Genomic DNA, 15,377 nt, shown 5'->3' with positions numbered 1-15,377 from the left:
ATTTGGCCAAAAAATACGTTAAAACAATTAAAAATACGTCAAAAACGTTAAAAATAAATTTTTGCGGGTATTTAATTTCGCGATTTTTTAAAAATTGTGAAAATTAAGTAATAATAAGGTAATTTAGAACCGTAAAAGCTTTTAGTCACGTCCTTTTTCGTGAGAGCATACAGTTTCCAATGGTTGCAGCAAATGTCTTCTCGTTATGTGGAAAATACGAAATAGTTGAAATTCGGGAATATTGTGGGTCTTCCATCATATTTTCGCGAGGATTCTGTTCATTAATCTTTTGATAATAATATAAATGAAAGAGCAAAAGTTTGGTGGTCCGAATACTGCTGTAGCTCAGTGGATTCCCTGACGACGCCAATGGTTTGAAGCAATGTTGGTCTCAGGAAGATTAGTTTGTACACAATTTACTGCCTCGTTCCCACATTTTTAAATGCAACTGAAGCCGAGACATAGAAATCTAGTAATAAAATTATTTAATTTTTGGTGAATTTGCTACAAGCTTTTCTACAATCATAGAACGAGTGCCCACAAATTTTATTTCAGTGACCAGACCAATAAAATATTTACAAGTCGATTTTAGATCAAGTCCCAGGTTACCCTACGGTCGCTTCGGAACAAACGGCCAAACGCATGTACGATCTTTGTATTTCGAACACGATGTTTGACTTTTGCAGAGAAAATGAAAGAATTTCATTTTCCGCCGATCGGTCGGGTTTTACACGGAATGCCTCTTAATGCTTGCTAAGTTTGCTTAAGTCGAGGAAACTGTGTGTGAATACCCGGAGCGGCCCAGACATTTTTCACAAAATTATGGCTGTTCAAAGTTAAGGCACACATAAAAATAACTAGAATGCTCTATCTCCAGAAGTAAATGCTGGCATACTCCGGGTATTTGTAGGTAATTAAACGTTTCTATCATAAATCGGCTCCAGTTGAAATTATCTCTGTATCTCTTAAAGGAAAGCCGTAAATCGGCAATCTTTAATTTTATGAGCCTGCGATTTAACCGCGAATTCACACCTAAGGTGTGAAAATTGACACCTCGTATATCTTTTTCCTGAATGTCCAGGTCTTGTTTAATAAGCCTAAGTATGTAACTTTTATTTTGAAAAATGATTTAATGTTTGAGTTATTAATTTTCAAATTGGACATGTTTATAGCAGTTCTACTACCTTAATCCTAAGTTTATTTCTCGGATAGAGCTAATCGAGCTTTGTGGAACAGAATTTAATCGAAGGTTAAATTTAGGATGATTTAATCGTGCGTTAGCGCAAATCGGCTTTCCACCAAACGGAGCCGGGAGAATAACTCCAAAACAAAGAGAAATTTCTCAACTTTTCACCGAGGTAAACCCCGGTGGGACGAACGATAACAACACCACCCTCTTTAAGACATAAACGTATACGTTTAACCAAAGCCTTATTAATTCCGCATGCACATTCACGGGTGAATACGAGACTGTACGCTTTTGTAGCAAAGATGCATAATAGCAAAGCGCGCGAAGTCTAAGAATGCAAATGAATGTAACCCCCACGAGGCTCAGGAAACATCAGTGTTCTCAAAGAAATAAAGGAGTCTAGGCGTAGTTTTTGGTTTAAAAAACTTTTTTAAGGAAGACCGGCTCTTTAAGAATGTGTTTTAGGAAAATCGTCCGCCATTTCGGTTTGTTTGTCTGAGTCTTGTCTGAGTCGTGACGTTACTCGCGGGCTTCGCTATTTCTTCAGTAAAATCTTTTCAAAACTTTCTCTCAAGAGAGGCAAAGATAACTAAAGTTATGGCTTAACTAAGTTTACAATTTAAAATTTTATTCACACAAACTCTACAATTTCCAACGTATTGGTGCATACCTATTTTGAAAATGGAGCCCAAAACCTTAGCCCAAAAATGTGGGACGACACTCAAAACTTTTTCCTGAAAATTATAACGAATTGTTTAAAACGAGAATGTTATTTTTAGTCCAAAATTTTACAAATAACCGACTACAAGCAAAGACTTTGTCTTTTTAGAACATTAAATTTCAACACAGTTTTTTTTTTTCAGAGCGGGTTCACTGTTGCCTATTTTGTAAGTGTCATACTGCTGTACACACGTATTACAGCAGCCACACAAAGAAAAAAAAACTGAGCGCAACAGTTGAATGCACCTCTTTGCACCTCTCTGTCTTTCTCTTTAAAAAAATGTCCATTTTCAATGGGTGCGTTTGAGTTTCCTTAGACTGTGATAAAGAGGAAATGCTTCTGGCAATATTTTAAAGTTTTTATGCCATGGTTAACCGCGATTGACAAAAATAAAACTAAAACGTCTATGCTCTTGCGATTAGGATCTTGGAGAACAATAACAATATTTTCGCATTAGAGGAAACTTGTCCATGATACAATATGGCTGGTCTTTATAAGCGTCAATCCGACTGATATCTCCTACAACTGAAGGAACACCCTTGTTCATTCTAACAGACACCTCATAAAATCCCTCATTAGGAGATGTCACAAGTTGTAGCTGATATAACGTGTCTTTAACAAGAGTGTTTTCAGCTTTATCGCCCATCACCGCGACGCAATAATCACACGCATTATCTGAAGGATGTTTCGTGTCACGAAACCTTTGCATAGCCTCCTTCGGCATTTCACGGAACGCGGTTTTTATTTCCTTCAAAGCCAACCGCTGACACAACTTCGAGAGTTCGTCATTTTGTGACGTCAGTTCGTTGATGTGCCCCACCACGAATGCCGCTACTTCTTTAACTGCTGGCTCATCAATTGACACGGTTTCCAAATCAAGACAAGGACACCAGTGATCGTCTACACCGGCGCTTGCGCATGTGCGGGAATTCTCGTCAATCCGGCTGAACAAGCTCTGACCAGTTACAATTTCGCTTGGATACTGCGGGTATGACAGGATATGACGTAAGGTGGCATAAACATCAAACGGCGATGTTAGCACGCGGGAATTATGAACCAGGTTATTGTAGAGGTCTGGGTATTTGCCAGGAAACCATTTAGGTGTCGTGATTGACATAAATGGGAACCTTTCCTCCAGTTTACCTTGAATGGTTTTCCTCAAACCTGAGAACCGCGCTCCATGGTCGGCAAAAATTATCAGTACAGTGTTGTTTAGAAATGATTCTTTCTCAAACGTTTCCAGAAAGGCTTTAAGATTGTCATCCGCGTAACCAACCGTGTTCACGTTATCGTGCGAAATGACAGCGTGGGATGAAAACGCAAACTTTGGCCTGTCCTTGTATCTGCGAAAGAAACTCAGCAAATAATCCAAAGACACGACATGAGATGGTCGGCTGTTAATACAATGTCCTTTCACAATTTTATCAGTCTCTATCCAGAATGGTCGCACGTAATGGTCTGTTGGCGGGTCTCGAAAACCGTGTAAACGATAATTAAACGATGCGAGGTATGGCGAGTCTTCTGAAAACATCGTAGCGTATCCCTTCTCTTTGTAGTTTTTAAAAATCCACCGCCAGCTGTCAACGGGTTTGGACGAACTTATTCTCCGTCGAGCCTCCGGTTGCTTTCTCTCGTCAATCCCAGTAAGCATTGCGCACAACTGTGCGGTGGTGCCATCTCCTACGATTGTCTCACCTGTCAATCAAACCATCAAATGTCAAGTGGGGGCAAAAATTAACCGCATGGTAACCCTGGTAACAATTCCTTATTATAAGAATATAACCAGGCATTCTTACAACGCGAACAAAATCTACGTGTTATAAAATTAACCCGAATTGTTGAAAAGTTATGTATACATGCATTTACTTAACGCAAATTTGATGCTTTATGCGTTTCTAAAGCTACCTGTGCTTTTTTCAAGACAAAACAACAACGTCCAACAACAGAATACTGGTAAATGGGAAGACAGAAACCCTATGGAAAGTAGAAGCGAGCGGTTTCTCTATTTACCCTTGGAGATAACAAACGCTACGAAACTTATATTGAATGACGATGTGTCGTTAAGGAGGCAGCGTGGCCTTGTGGTTTTTGCTGAACTTGTAATCCGGAGGTTTCGTGTTCAAATCCACCTCCCCGCCACTAAATGGATTTGTGTTCGGTGGTCCCAAATTAAATTCCTCCACGCTTTGTTTAACAAGTTTCTGTTTGATTTGCAATATTTGTTTCCTTAGATTTACAGTGTCAGCGGATGAAGAGCAACTTGTGAAAGTGGTCAATTTCTTTTTATGAGCCATAGTATTTAAAGGGACTTAGTCACGCACTTTACCAGAATTTTGAACAGCCAAAATTTATATTTGTGTCGCATGAAACCTAGAAATAATAGTCCATTTTTATCAAACATTGCCTATATTAGAGCACTGAAACTGTTTACAAGCATTATTGGCTGCAGATGGCGCAGATGGAAACGGATTGCAATTTAAAAACGTTCGGCAAACGTTTTCAAATTGTTTCCGCGCGTCTTCAAAGAAATCGATATTTGTAGCCTTAGTTTGATTTCTATCCGCAAATTAAGATTATATTTATCTTCCTTTAGATGTTTAATGATATTGTTTTTTTATGGGTTTAGTTGCCTTCCACTAATTTCAGAACAGTTTAGACCAAAAATCTGCGAAATCTCCGTGACATAGTCCCTTTAAAGTTATATTGTTCAAACATTCAAAACTGAATAACTACTCGGACTATAAGCCTGTGCGCCACCTGATACGAAACCCATATAACCCAGTGTGATAGACAAACTGTAGTAAAAGGTCTTACCTTGCATTAGCAGTGAGTTCAGATTCTTTGTAAGATATTCCAAACTATTTGGCATTTTTCGTCTAAAATTAGCAGCTGATGTGGAGTCAAACATAATCAATGCAACATTCAATGGAATACCACCAGGTTTCACTTGTCGCTCGACAACTTCCTTTTTAGGAAAGACGTGCATATGAACATCGCTTTTCTTATCTCCCGAAGAGGTTTCGACGTCTACTCGGATGAAGTCGTAATCTACCGATACACTTCCGGTAACAACACCTGTAAGAAAAAGTGAAAACGTTTACACCTGAAAAAAAAATCCGTTTGGGAATTGGAAGGGGAGAAGGGTTGTTGTTACCCCTAAAGGAATTAACAGTTCAAGTGGAAAAGCCAGGGTTTGAATTTGCCGAGGCACTGCCTAGTGAATTCAAGAGGGGGGGGGGGGGGGGGGGGGGGTTAAGATTAACACTGAGTGAATTCCACGAAAGAAAATACCTTATTATAGGAAATTAACGCTTCAACTCGAATTTCAAAAATTCGCGTTAATTTAAGTCGCGTTAATTTTTGTTAACGTTAATTTAGTACAACGTTAATTTCCGTGACCTTAATTTCCATTATTTTGGCCCCGATTTCTCGATACAGTCCAGACGTACTAATCTCCCAGGAAAAAGCATTATTTCATCAGGGTGGAAATCTGCCGGTATCACTGAAACTGTGAAGTACGCTCGAAGCGGTCAAATTCGTTCTCTTAACCCCTACGTTTAGGGAAAGTATCACGAACATTGTTTCCGTCTCGGACTATACGCTAGCGTTGAAATAAACTTGTTCCTGTTGTCTCGACAAGTGTTTATCGTTGTGTATGTCGTGTTAATTTCCTTCATGTTGAAATGTTACTCTCTCTTTGCGTCAATTTCCTTTATTGGAAAGCAATTTTTTCTTTGATTCGCGTTAGTTTAAGTCGCGTTAATTTCAAATACCTTAATTAACACAAGCGTGCTCCCTCGACTGGTGACTGGGATCTACTCTACTTCCTTTTGCGTTCAACGTTAGGAAAACGCAACCTAATCCCGCCTTGAAACTTCTTTTTTGGATGTGACCACTATTTGGCCACCCCAAAATATTTGCAGTGGCAGCCTCGATCGTGTGCCAATATTGCCTTGGAACGAGGTTGTCGCCTCTTGGCGATGCTCATTACATGTGTAGAAGAAAATGGAGTTGCATATAGTGGGATAGCCAAAAATACTTTTGTTTGAAGAAACGATACCGAAAATGACATGGAAAGCATTACATGAAAAAGAGTGATTTCCACTGATGTTCTTTACATGTAAATACAAGTTAGACATGTTTGTTGCAGGAATATCCTGTACGCATATTGTGCGGAATAAAGAAGACCCCTCTGATAAAATTGACATTTCGAGTCACGTCATCTTGTGTAAAATTACTCGCTTCGTGTAAGTTTTCACGCGTTCAAGTTGTAGTCGAGTCTGGGTACAAGAAACTTTGAACTTTGGCCATTGGTTGTAACTTGGAACGGAATAAATTCTTTACACGCAAGTAAGATCAAATGGGATTCACTCACGCACTGTTTCCATCCTGGCTTTGTAGCTCAAATGAATGATAATGATAATCAATTTATAATGATAATGATAATCAATTTATATAGCGCATTTTTCATATGTAATGTTCAAATGCGCTGTACACATACTGTAATTAACTACACAAAGGCCAGACCACAACACCGGGAACTTCGTGCCCTACTCTTTGCGAATAGTGTGTGGGTTCTTTAACGTCCCCTGTTATAAGACTGAGGATACAGGAGACGGGACTTACGGTTTATCGTCCTTTTCCGAGAAGACTGGAATGTCTAACCATTTGCAGATGTAATTACAAAGGCAGCACATTCTCCTCAGTTATTTTAAGACCCCGAGTGTTGGTCCGGTCTGGGGTTCGAACCCACGACCTCCCGCACAGCAGTCCGGCGCTCTACCAACTGAGCTAACCAGGCGGCGGTAAATGGAGATACAACAGTGAATTTTGTTTGAACAGTATTTTTTTTTCTTTAAAGAAAGATTGCAAGGTTGACATTTTTTGTCAAACGGTTTAGAGGAAGTGAAATCGTCATTTTTCAGTAATAATAAGTAATGGAAACCAATATCATTACCGGCGGTATTCATAAATTTATTGTTAGGGATTGTGCTTACTAGCGTAATTACAGATCAAGCTCTTGTTTATTTATGAGTCAGTTTTGTAAAAAAAAAAACAGTTACTTATTCCTGCATCAGGCAGGGTAGTGTGAAGTTCGTTTCTTTTTTATTGTAAATAAACTTTTTCCCTTTGCGTTTTTGTACGAAATAGACACAAAATTAAAAGAAAACTATTGTTAGTATGCATTTTGATAAAAAGTAATGTTTGGTTATCAATTTTAAAGAAATAAATTTCAATATACTGTATGTTTGTGATGTCCATCCACATTTCTGTTTTGTCCGACCAAGAAGGTGACTTAAGGTGGATTTCGACTGACGCGTAATTTTTTTCGTGCGTGAAAAAAATTAGAGACAATGTATGAACGATTTGCGTAAACGTTTACGCAAGTCGTTCATATATTGTCTCTAAATTTTTTCAAGCACGAAAAAAATTACGCGTCAGTGGAAATCCACCATTAGTACGGTAGTTAGTAGGATATACGTCCTTTTAAGAGAAATTAAAAGCCCTGTAGTTGATTATAACATAAACAAGGTACTTAAAGCATAGGTGACGGAACAAACAAAGGGAATTCTAACGAGAAATAGCACGTTTTCGTGAATGATAGCCAAATTTTCAAAGACAAATTTAACGCAGAGTCATGGGCTATCGTTATAGCTTGCACATGCGCCGAACTGACTGCTTTGATGTATAAATTCACGACAATAGACCATTTGCATTATGACGTAAAAGCGCAAAGACTTCTGGTAGTTGTAGTTAGATTCGCGGGAAAACACCATTTCTGGCTTTTGATTGGCTAAGGGCAGCCAAGCGTGAAGGTGGACATCCAGGACTTTTATTTTGATCTGAAGTTGAGCTGCTAAGTCGCTTCAAATTTGTTCATACATTTATTTTTCAGTTTTCTTGTCAAAAATATAGAAAACAGGATGGAAACAGATTGCTTAAAGGGACGAGTCGAGGATATAACTAAATTTGTGTAGAATCAAGTGAAAGCAAGGCAAGCCATTGACTTTGTTCATCATCTATTTTCAGACGTTCAACAAACAATCGCTTCCATCGATCGCAGGTGAATTTTAAATTCTTCACTGAAAAGTTAAGAAAATTTACCATATATCATGATTGCTCGGCGGGACGGTCAGTTTAATTTATTTTTACAGTAAGCCGACAGAGAAACGAGTCAAATAATTTTCCCCGTTCAATCGAGCTTCATCGATGAATCATGAAGGGTCAATCATAAAGGATTTTCAAGCTGATCAATCAAAACTTCCCTGTGCAGGTGAATACAGATTATTTGTTTTTATCTTAAAATTGTATTTTTTCGTCAAATTAGAACTGTAACTGCAATATTCTTTAAGTTTTTGTACTGGAAATGTCAACTCGTCGAGTAGAAGTTGTGGTTTTAATCCGAGCGAGGGCCGTGCGAGCAAATATAATTTTATTTCCATGCATAATCTTGTTGATGAACGATTACTTGTGCGACTCGAAAGGTGAGCCTCAAAGATTTTTACGAGTGTAGACATCATGTACTGTACTCCCCCATGTTTAGAAAGGGTAAAATATTGCGTCATCGTATATTATTTGAAAATACCTGGCAAGCAAAAGTTTTAGGAATTTAATTAAATAACCGCACGACTGAAACTCCACTGGAGGAAACACTCGTTGAAACTTCACTACAAAACGCAACCCAGCAAATATACAATTTCTTGCATAACTTTTTTTTCATTTAACGGACTTGGTTTTATACTGAGAGGTTGCTTTTTGCCCTTTAAATGAAGCCACAGGGACGTCTTCTTCGGTGAGAGTAATTTTCTTTATCTCCATCACGATTTTCTTGGGCAAGCGAGCTTGATGACGATTCAAAATTTCCCGCGAACTTAACTACAACTACCAGAAGTCTATGCGCATTTACGTCATAATGCAAATGGTCTATTGCCTGCCTTACGCAGGGCCGTAACCAGACCTTGCTAGGGGGTTCTGGGGGCATGAAAATTTTGAAAACTAGAAGCTCTGAAACTCTTTCTTTGATACTTTTCACAAGGTATTCCATAAGAAAAATCAATCTTTTTCAACTTGGGATTATTTTTCCAACAAAACATATTTTTTCGGCTACACACGACCCGCCTCCTCCAGCAACGCATTGCCGAACATAAATATTCCGCTGTTGGCAAACGTGAACACCAAGTCAAGAACATCGACCTTGATAAGCACTTCTCAATCCTGAGAAAGTGTCAGGGAAAGATGGACTGTCTCATGTATGAAATGTTATTCATCCGCACGTGAAAACTGAAAGTCAACACACAATCAGACTCTATCCGTACGTTCAAAAGTATTTTTTTAATCCATCACCTTTGTCATTCAGGTATTAATTTGGAACACTACGTCATTATTGCTTTTTTTATTTTACATGAAACTATTTGACACTCAACCGGAATATATTAACTTTCTACTTTTTATAACTCACTTGACATTGATGCCGTGACGGTGTCGAAACGTTGTGCGTTTGTTATTTGTTTTATCCTTTAAGGATAAAATAAAACCTATTTTGTTTTTAATTTTGGGTTATAATCTAGACGAGGTAAGTGCCTCGTCTTGCCTCTTGCTAGTTACGGCCCTGTTTTCATCGCTTTACCACATCGAACACCCATTAACATTGAATAGCTCGTAAATATGAATTAGGCCCGGTTCAGACGCCGTACTTTTCATGAGCCGAACTCAATTCGAATTTGAACCGACCCAAATTGACAAAAGTACGCCTTTTGATTCAGACGCCGTACTTTTTGGCCGTTCCGAGGCCGTTCCTAATACAGTTCCAATAAAACCAGTCAAAATACATTATAATAATTTATGAATTAGGATCGGCACATGAAAAGTACGGCGTCTGAATCAAAGCCGTTCCAAAGGCGTTCCACAGGCGAAATTCTCGGCCAAGCCAGGCGAAAAGAACGGGTGAGCCGTTCCAAATTGAAATAGCCGATCTAATTTGATTCAGACGCCGATCTTTTCATGTACTTAATTCAAGGAATTAAGTTCGGCTCATGAAAAGATCGGCGTCTGAACCGGGCCTTAGTGTACAGTAAAAGTTGTTTGGATTAAAACGGCAGAGATTAAAGATTACCGGCGATTCGGCCTCGCAAAAGTTTTGAGGAACCCAATTGAGTGCTGTGGTGCCAATTGCAATTTTGATAGGTTTATTTTTTCCAATGATTTAATTATGCACTATACAAATATTTGGAAGCTTTTATCCAAGCGCACAAAGAAGGGACGGATACACGTTTCAATCCCTTGTATGGGTTTCTGGTGACACGTTACAAGAATGCTTTTTATAATTCCCATTTTTTTTTTTAAAAAAAAGAATCTGTCTTCAACGACACTTTTGACACTTGAGACATCGATACGTCGTCGTATTGTCACTAACTTAAGCGTTTATAGCCAGACTGACATGTAAGGTACCGTATAATTTGCATAAATTTTATAAAAAGTGATGCAAGAAATAATTAAAGTTAAAAATACAGCCATTTTTAGCGATCACTTCGCCGAACAGCTCGGTGATAGAAAAAATCGACTTGCGATAAAATTTTTATCGTCGATTTCAAGTTTTCTTGTTGGCTTTTGAGGCAAAAAAAAAATTACAGTCAAATTATCATCAGCACCCCTTCAACAAACTAAATAAATAATTCTATAACCACAAAATAGCATATGTGTCGCCTTGATTTTTCGGGTACAAACAGCATGCTGAAGATAGAGGGTGGTAAATGGGGTCTAGATCACATGTCACGAAAAATTAAAAATAAACGGTGTTTTTTTTATTTAAATTATTATAAGGCTGCCAAGGGTAAAAGTTTTTTAAAAAAAAAAAATATTTTTTTTTCTTCTTCTAAAGGGTGTTCATATTTAATACCTATCGAAGTAGAGTGGAAAATTAGTCACGGTCACGGTCACGCAATTTATCACACGAAGTCTTTCCTTAATACAGTTACTGGATAGTCTTTTAGAAGGAAGAATAGCTATTTACAGTCACATTTCACGAGTAAAACAACAGTTCGCAATTCACATGAAAAAAGCCGATCGATTCATGGATTACAGCTATGTAAAAAAGTCGCTTTTCACGAGAAAAAAAGGCCATTGAATCACTGGAAAACAAAGGCCTTTCACGCATCACGAAAAACCTTTTCCACCCTCAAAGTTCGCTGAATGGCTGGTGATAGCAAAAGTCGACCTGTGATAAAAATTTTTATTGTCGATTTCAAGTTTTCTTGTTGGTTTTTGAGGCAACAGAATAATTTTACGGTCACATTATCATCAGCATCCCATCAACAACCTAAAAAAATATATTTTACAACCACAAAATACCACATACGTGTCGCCTAGCAAACGTTCTGTGTGTTCATGATTTTTCGGGCACGAATAGTAGATAAATATACTCCTTCGAACTAAACGTATACTTAAGATCTTACTAGTAAATTGTGTATGATGTAGGCGGGCCACCAGTTTGTGTATATTTTTATACTATTTGGCGCTGCCTCGGTAAATAAAAGACTAGAAAACGACTTAGTAAACTACACATATACTTACATTTGTAATTTAAAACGTGTAACGGGACGAAGGCGAGCTTAAAGTGATTTTAAAAGCACCTTGTACAAGTGTAACCCAATAATCTTATACACGGAAGCTACTTGTTGAATATAATATACCGCCATTGAAAAGGATCAAATACCAAACCTTTATAGTTTCACTCCCAAAAACCTCTTTGCTCATATAAAACACTACTTTCCCTCGGAAAAATCCGCTAAAATTTGACACCTATATCCTGCTATATCAGTAACAAAGCAATTATTCTTCTGTATGGCCGAGTTAAATATATTCGCCAAAACCCGGTACTTTATTAGTTTGCCGGTTTGGAAGAAATATACACATGACGTGAAGACATCCATGTTTGTACAGGGTTAGCCTGAAAAAGGCTCCGGTTTATAGGCTAAATAACGTTCCGGTTAGCCTGTTTACGGCTTTTTAGCTCTCAATAATAGTTATCATAGCACAATATATAGTTACAAAATTCTACAAGTCTGTCTGTGCATTTGTCAGGTTTGTACAAACTACAAATACGCTAAATCGAGCTATGGTGTTAAATTTAATTTAACAGGAAACCTTTTTGAATAACTGATAAGCTATACTGAAACTGACTATAGCTGCTTACACTGTTTTGAATTTCTTTCGAATTTTTTGCTTTCATTGTTTAGCATTTTCATTTTCTTACCAGGTAGTAAAAACAAATGAGCAAGATACCTATCTACTGGCCATCTTTCTTGGCAAAATATTTCGCAATATGAAATAAATAGAACTCACCTGCTTGCTCGCTCGTGTTGTGTAGCGGTACTTCCACCGAATCAGAAAGAACAACACCAAAATCGTCCCCTGGCGTCCTTTCAATCTTTCTGTATTTTGCTGAAACGATGCCTTGTCCCTCAACGCGAAGCACGTTGTTTTCGAAACTTGAATAACTCACACCGTCGCAGCGTAGCTTGCCAAGATCTTTCACAAACTGAACCACGCTGGAATGAAACGGATCCAGAACGGGAAGTCTGCAAGCAGCACTGCTATTACCAACATTTTTCATGACCAGAACATCTTTGGGTTCTGTGTTGCTGTTTTCTACCTTGTTCTTGACTAAATCGTCTTTAGTGTCCGCAGACAAGAAAGGCAAGCGAATGCTGTAAGCGGAATTATAACCGAACGATCTGTGAAACACGAGCGCCAACGAAGTCAAACTTACAACGCCCAACAAAACAGCGAATAGCCGAAAGCGAAGACATTTCACGATAGAAAATGGATTACAGCAGCGACGAAAGAGTTTTATGGACATCTTTGTAAGCGAAAGAAATCAACTCAAGAACATTATCCCGTTCTCCGAGGGAAACGAATTGAGTCAACAAAGATGTGCTTTGACGCCACTGAAAAGAATGACAGCTTTGGACGTGGTGTCAAATTTCATATGACGTCAAAACGCATAACGCAGTCTGTGTCGCGTGTTCCTTTCTTTCAGATTTTACATCCTTTGCTTTTAATATCGCTATTTTCGGAGTGCCCCAACTTTCTGGGGGTTCTTATTTCCGCTTTTGACAGAAACTAGGAAAGATAAAAGCGATTGTTTCTGGCAGGGGACAGTGTAGCCTCAAATGGAAAAGCAGTCTGGGCTTGTCACGCAATCTAAATATTGAAGAATTTATTCAGTTAGCGACAGCTGAATGCTGCACGTGCTTCTTGTTTAATCCCGACCGCACCGGTTTCCATCATCGTTTTTGTTTGGAGAGAAGACCTAAAAATATCTAAAACTTCCTACGATACGGACGGAAGACTCAGCCGAAGGCGGAAAATTGTCTGAAACTTTTGAATGCAGGATAAATCACGTTTAGAAAACTGGTACTACTAGTCTTCTTCAGGGCCAGCCTCAACGTTCTTATAAAAATGCTTTTTATAAAAAAAGAGTGTAGGGACATAAAATGATCACCTAGTAAATGATAAAGATTGCAAATAATACCGGTTGGGCGCTCTAACAGACTGAGCTACGAGAGACTCGTGGTGAGGTGGGCCATTTACTAGGTTGATACAGTGGAACCTCGATATTACGAAGGGCCAAGGAACTGGCAAAATGTGTTCGTTATATCGAGGTTTCGTTATATCGAGGTTTCGTTATATCGAGGTTCTTTTCCACTGATATATTTTGCTATTACTGGGACGAAAGATATCGTTTGTTATATCGAGGACTTCGTTATATAGAGGTTCGTTAAATCGAGGTTCCACTGTATGCTTGTGTCACACGCGTCCTATATATATGTCGGTATCTGGGAGGCCATGGATTCGATTCCCGTCGGGGACTCAGAAGAATTTTTCTTTTTCCCATGCCCGTGTCATTGTTGAAAAATAACTCTTTATTATTTATCACCAAGCTCAAAATTTACCATCTTTATTATTTACTGCACATTTGATGATTTCGACATTGCTGATCCTAGCAGTATGCAGGACGCGTGTCATATATCAACCTAGTAAATGGCCCAGCTCACAACGAGTCTCTCGTAGCTCAGTTGGTTAGAGTGCCCAACCGGTATCTGGGAGGACATGGGATCGATTCCCGTCGGGGACTCAGATTTTTTCTTTGTCCCACGCTCGTGTCATGTTGAATAATTTCTTCACTATTTATCACCGAGCTTGAAATTTACCATCTTTATTATTTACTACACATTTGATGATTTCGACATTGCTGATCCTAGCAGTATGCAGGACGCGTGCCACATATGAACCTAGTAAATGGCCCAGCTCACCACGAGTCTCTCGTAGCTCAGTTGGTTAGAGCGCCTAACCGGTATCTGCGAGGCCTTGGGTTCGATTCCCATCGGGGACTCAGAATTTTTCTTTGTCTCATGCTCCTGTCATTGTTGAAAAATACATCTATACCAATGATCACCTGTAGTAGCTTGAATCTCAGCTGCAACGGAACAATGGTAATAGCAGATACAATAACTATATCAACATGACATTTTCATTCTATTTAGGGACCGTTCATTTTTTATGAGGAAGGGGGGGCTGGTGGGATTTGAGGGGGGGGTCATGCGAAAAAATATGGCTTCAGTAAGGGGGGGTCACTGAAAATAATTGTACTTTTAAGTGCTGTAATAAGGGCTTCTGTAATAGTTAAAGGTCTTGCCAGAATGCCCAAAATAACATTCCTGAGTTTCTGAAAATTCAAATTTTCCCGGGGGAGCATGCCCCCGGACCCCCCTGCTTTGTTATGTACCTCTACCTTAATATTAACTCAACCCAACAGCATATTGGTTACAAATGCAGTCAACCCATACTTTCAAACAGCATCCACAAAAAACAGTCAAGGCAATGACAGCTTTATGGAGGAAATAAAATACGCTTGCTAGTAATTTACCAAGAAATGCTAAGTACTCTCTGTGTCAAAAGTTTTTCCGTGTCAACTTTTTTTCCGTGTCAGAATTTTTTCCACGTTAGAATTTTTTCCGTGTCAACTTTTTTCCGTGTCAGAATTAAGGCTTTTCACAAGTTGTCCGAAATTATTTAAAAAGTTGCTCGAAAGATGCTCCAAGAATCCAAAAAGTTGCTTTTAATTAAAAAAGTTGCTCAAAAATTGCCCCCAAAACTCCAAAACGCTGCTTTTCATCAAGAAAATTTCTTCATATTTATGCTAATTTCCCTTTGAAGGTAGGATTTTTAAGCAGTTCATGCAATTTCACTGCATCAGAAGTATCTTAATAATATTTTCAGGCAAATTTTTTTCGAATTACAAGGATTTCCTTAATTCACTGAGAAAAATCGTGAAGATATCGATGACGTCATGTTTGCTGCTTTTCCAGCCGAAGGCAGAAAATTGTCTGAAACTTTTGAATGCAGGATAAAACAAAACCCAGTACTTCTTGTTGCCGGATCACGTATAGAAAACTGGTACTACTA

General features: G+C 38.6%; 1 protein-coding gene across 1 annotated transcript; it reads right to left on the bottom strand.

Annotated features, from left to right (window-relative positions):
• Positions 1-1,800: 1,800 nt before the first annotated feature.
• LOC144650380 (uncharacterized) lies at positions 1,801-12,869 on the bottom strand. The gene is made up of 3 exons (XM_078510044.1): positions 12,252-12,869; positions 4,725-4,985; positions 1,801-3,605 (listed from the first exon to the last, which is right to left on the bottom strand). Exons 1-3 carry the CDS (start codon positions 12,766-12,768, stop codon positions 2,329-2,331), a joined length of 2,055 nt encoding a protein of 684 aa, XP_078366170.1. The 5' UTR covers positions 12,769-12,869; the 3' UTR covers positions 1,801-2,328.
• Between the last annotated feature and the right edge of the window lie 2,508 nt (positions 12,870-15,377).

The sequence above is a fragment of the Oculina patagonica genome, chromosome 4 (genome assembly GCF_052425735.1).
Source record: "Oculina patagonica isolate OP01 chromosome 4, crgOcupat, whole genome shotgun sequence".
NCBI lineage: Eukaryota > Metazoa > Cnidaria > Anthozoa > Scleractinia > Oculinidae > Oculina > Oculina patagonica.
Note: the sequence above shows the minus strand (reverse complement) of the source record. Positions and strands in the feature narration are given on the sequence as shown.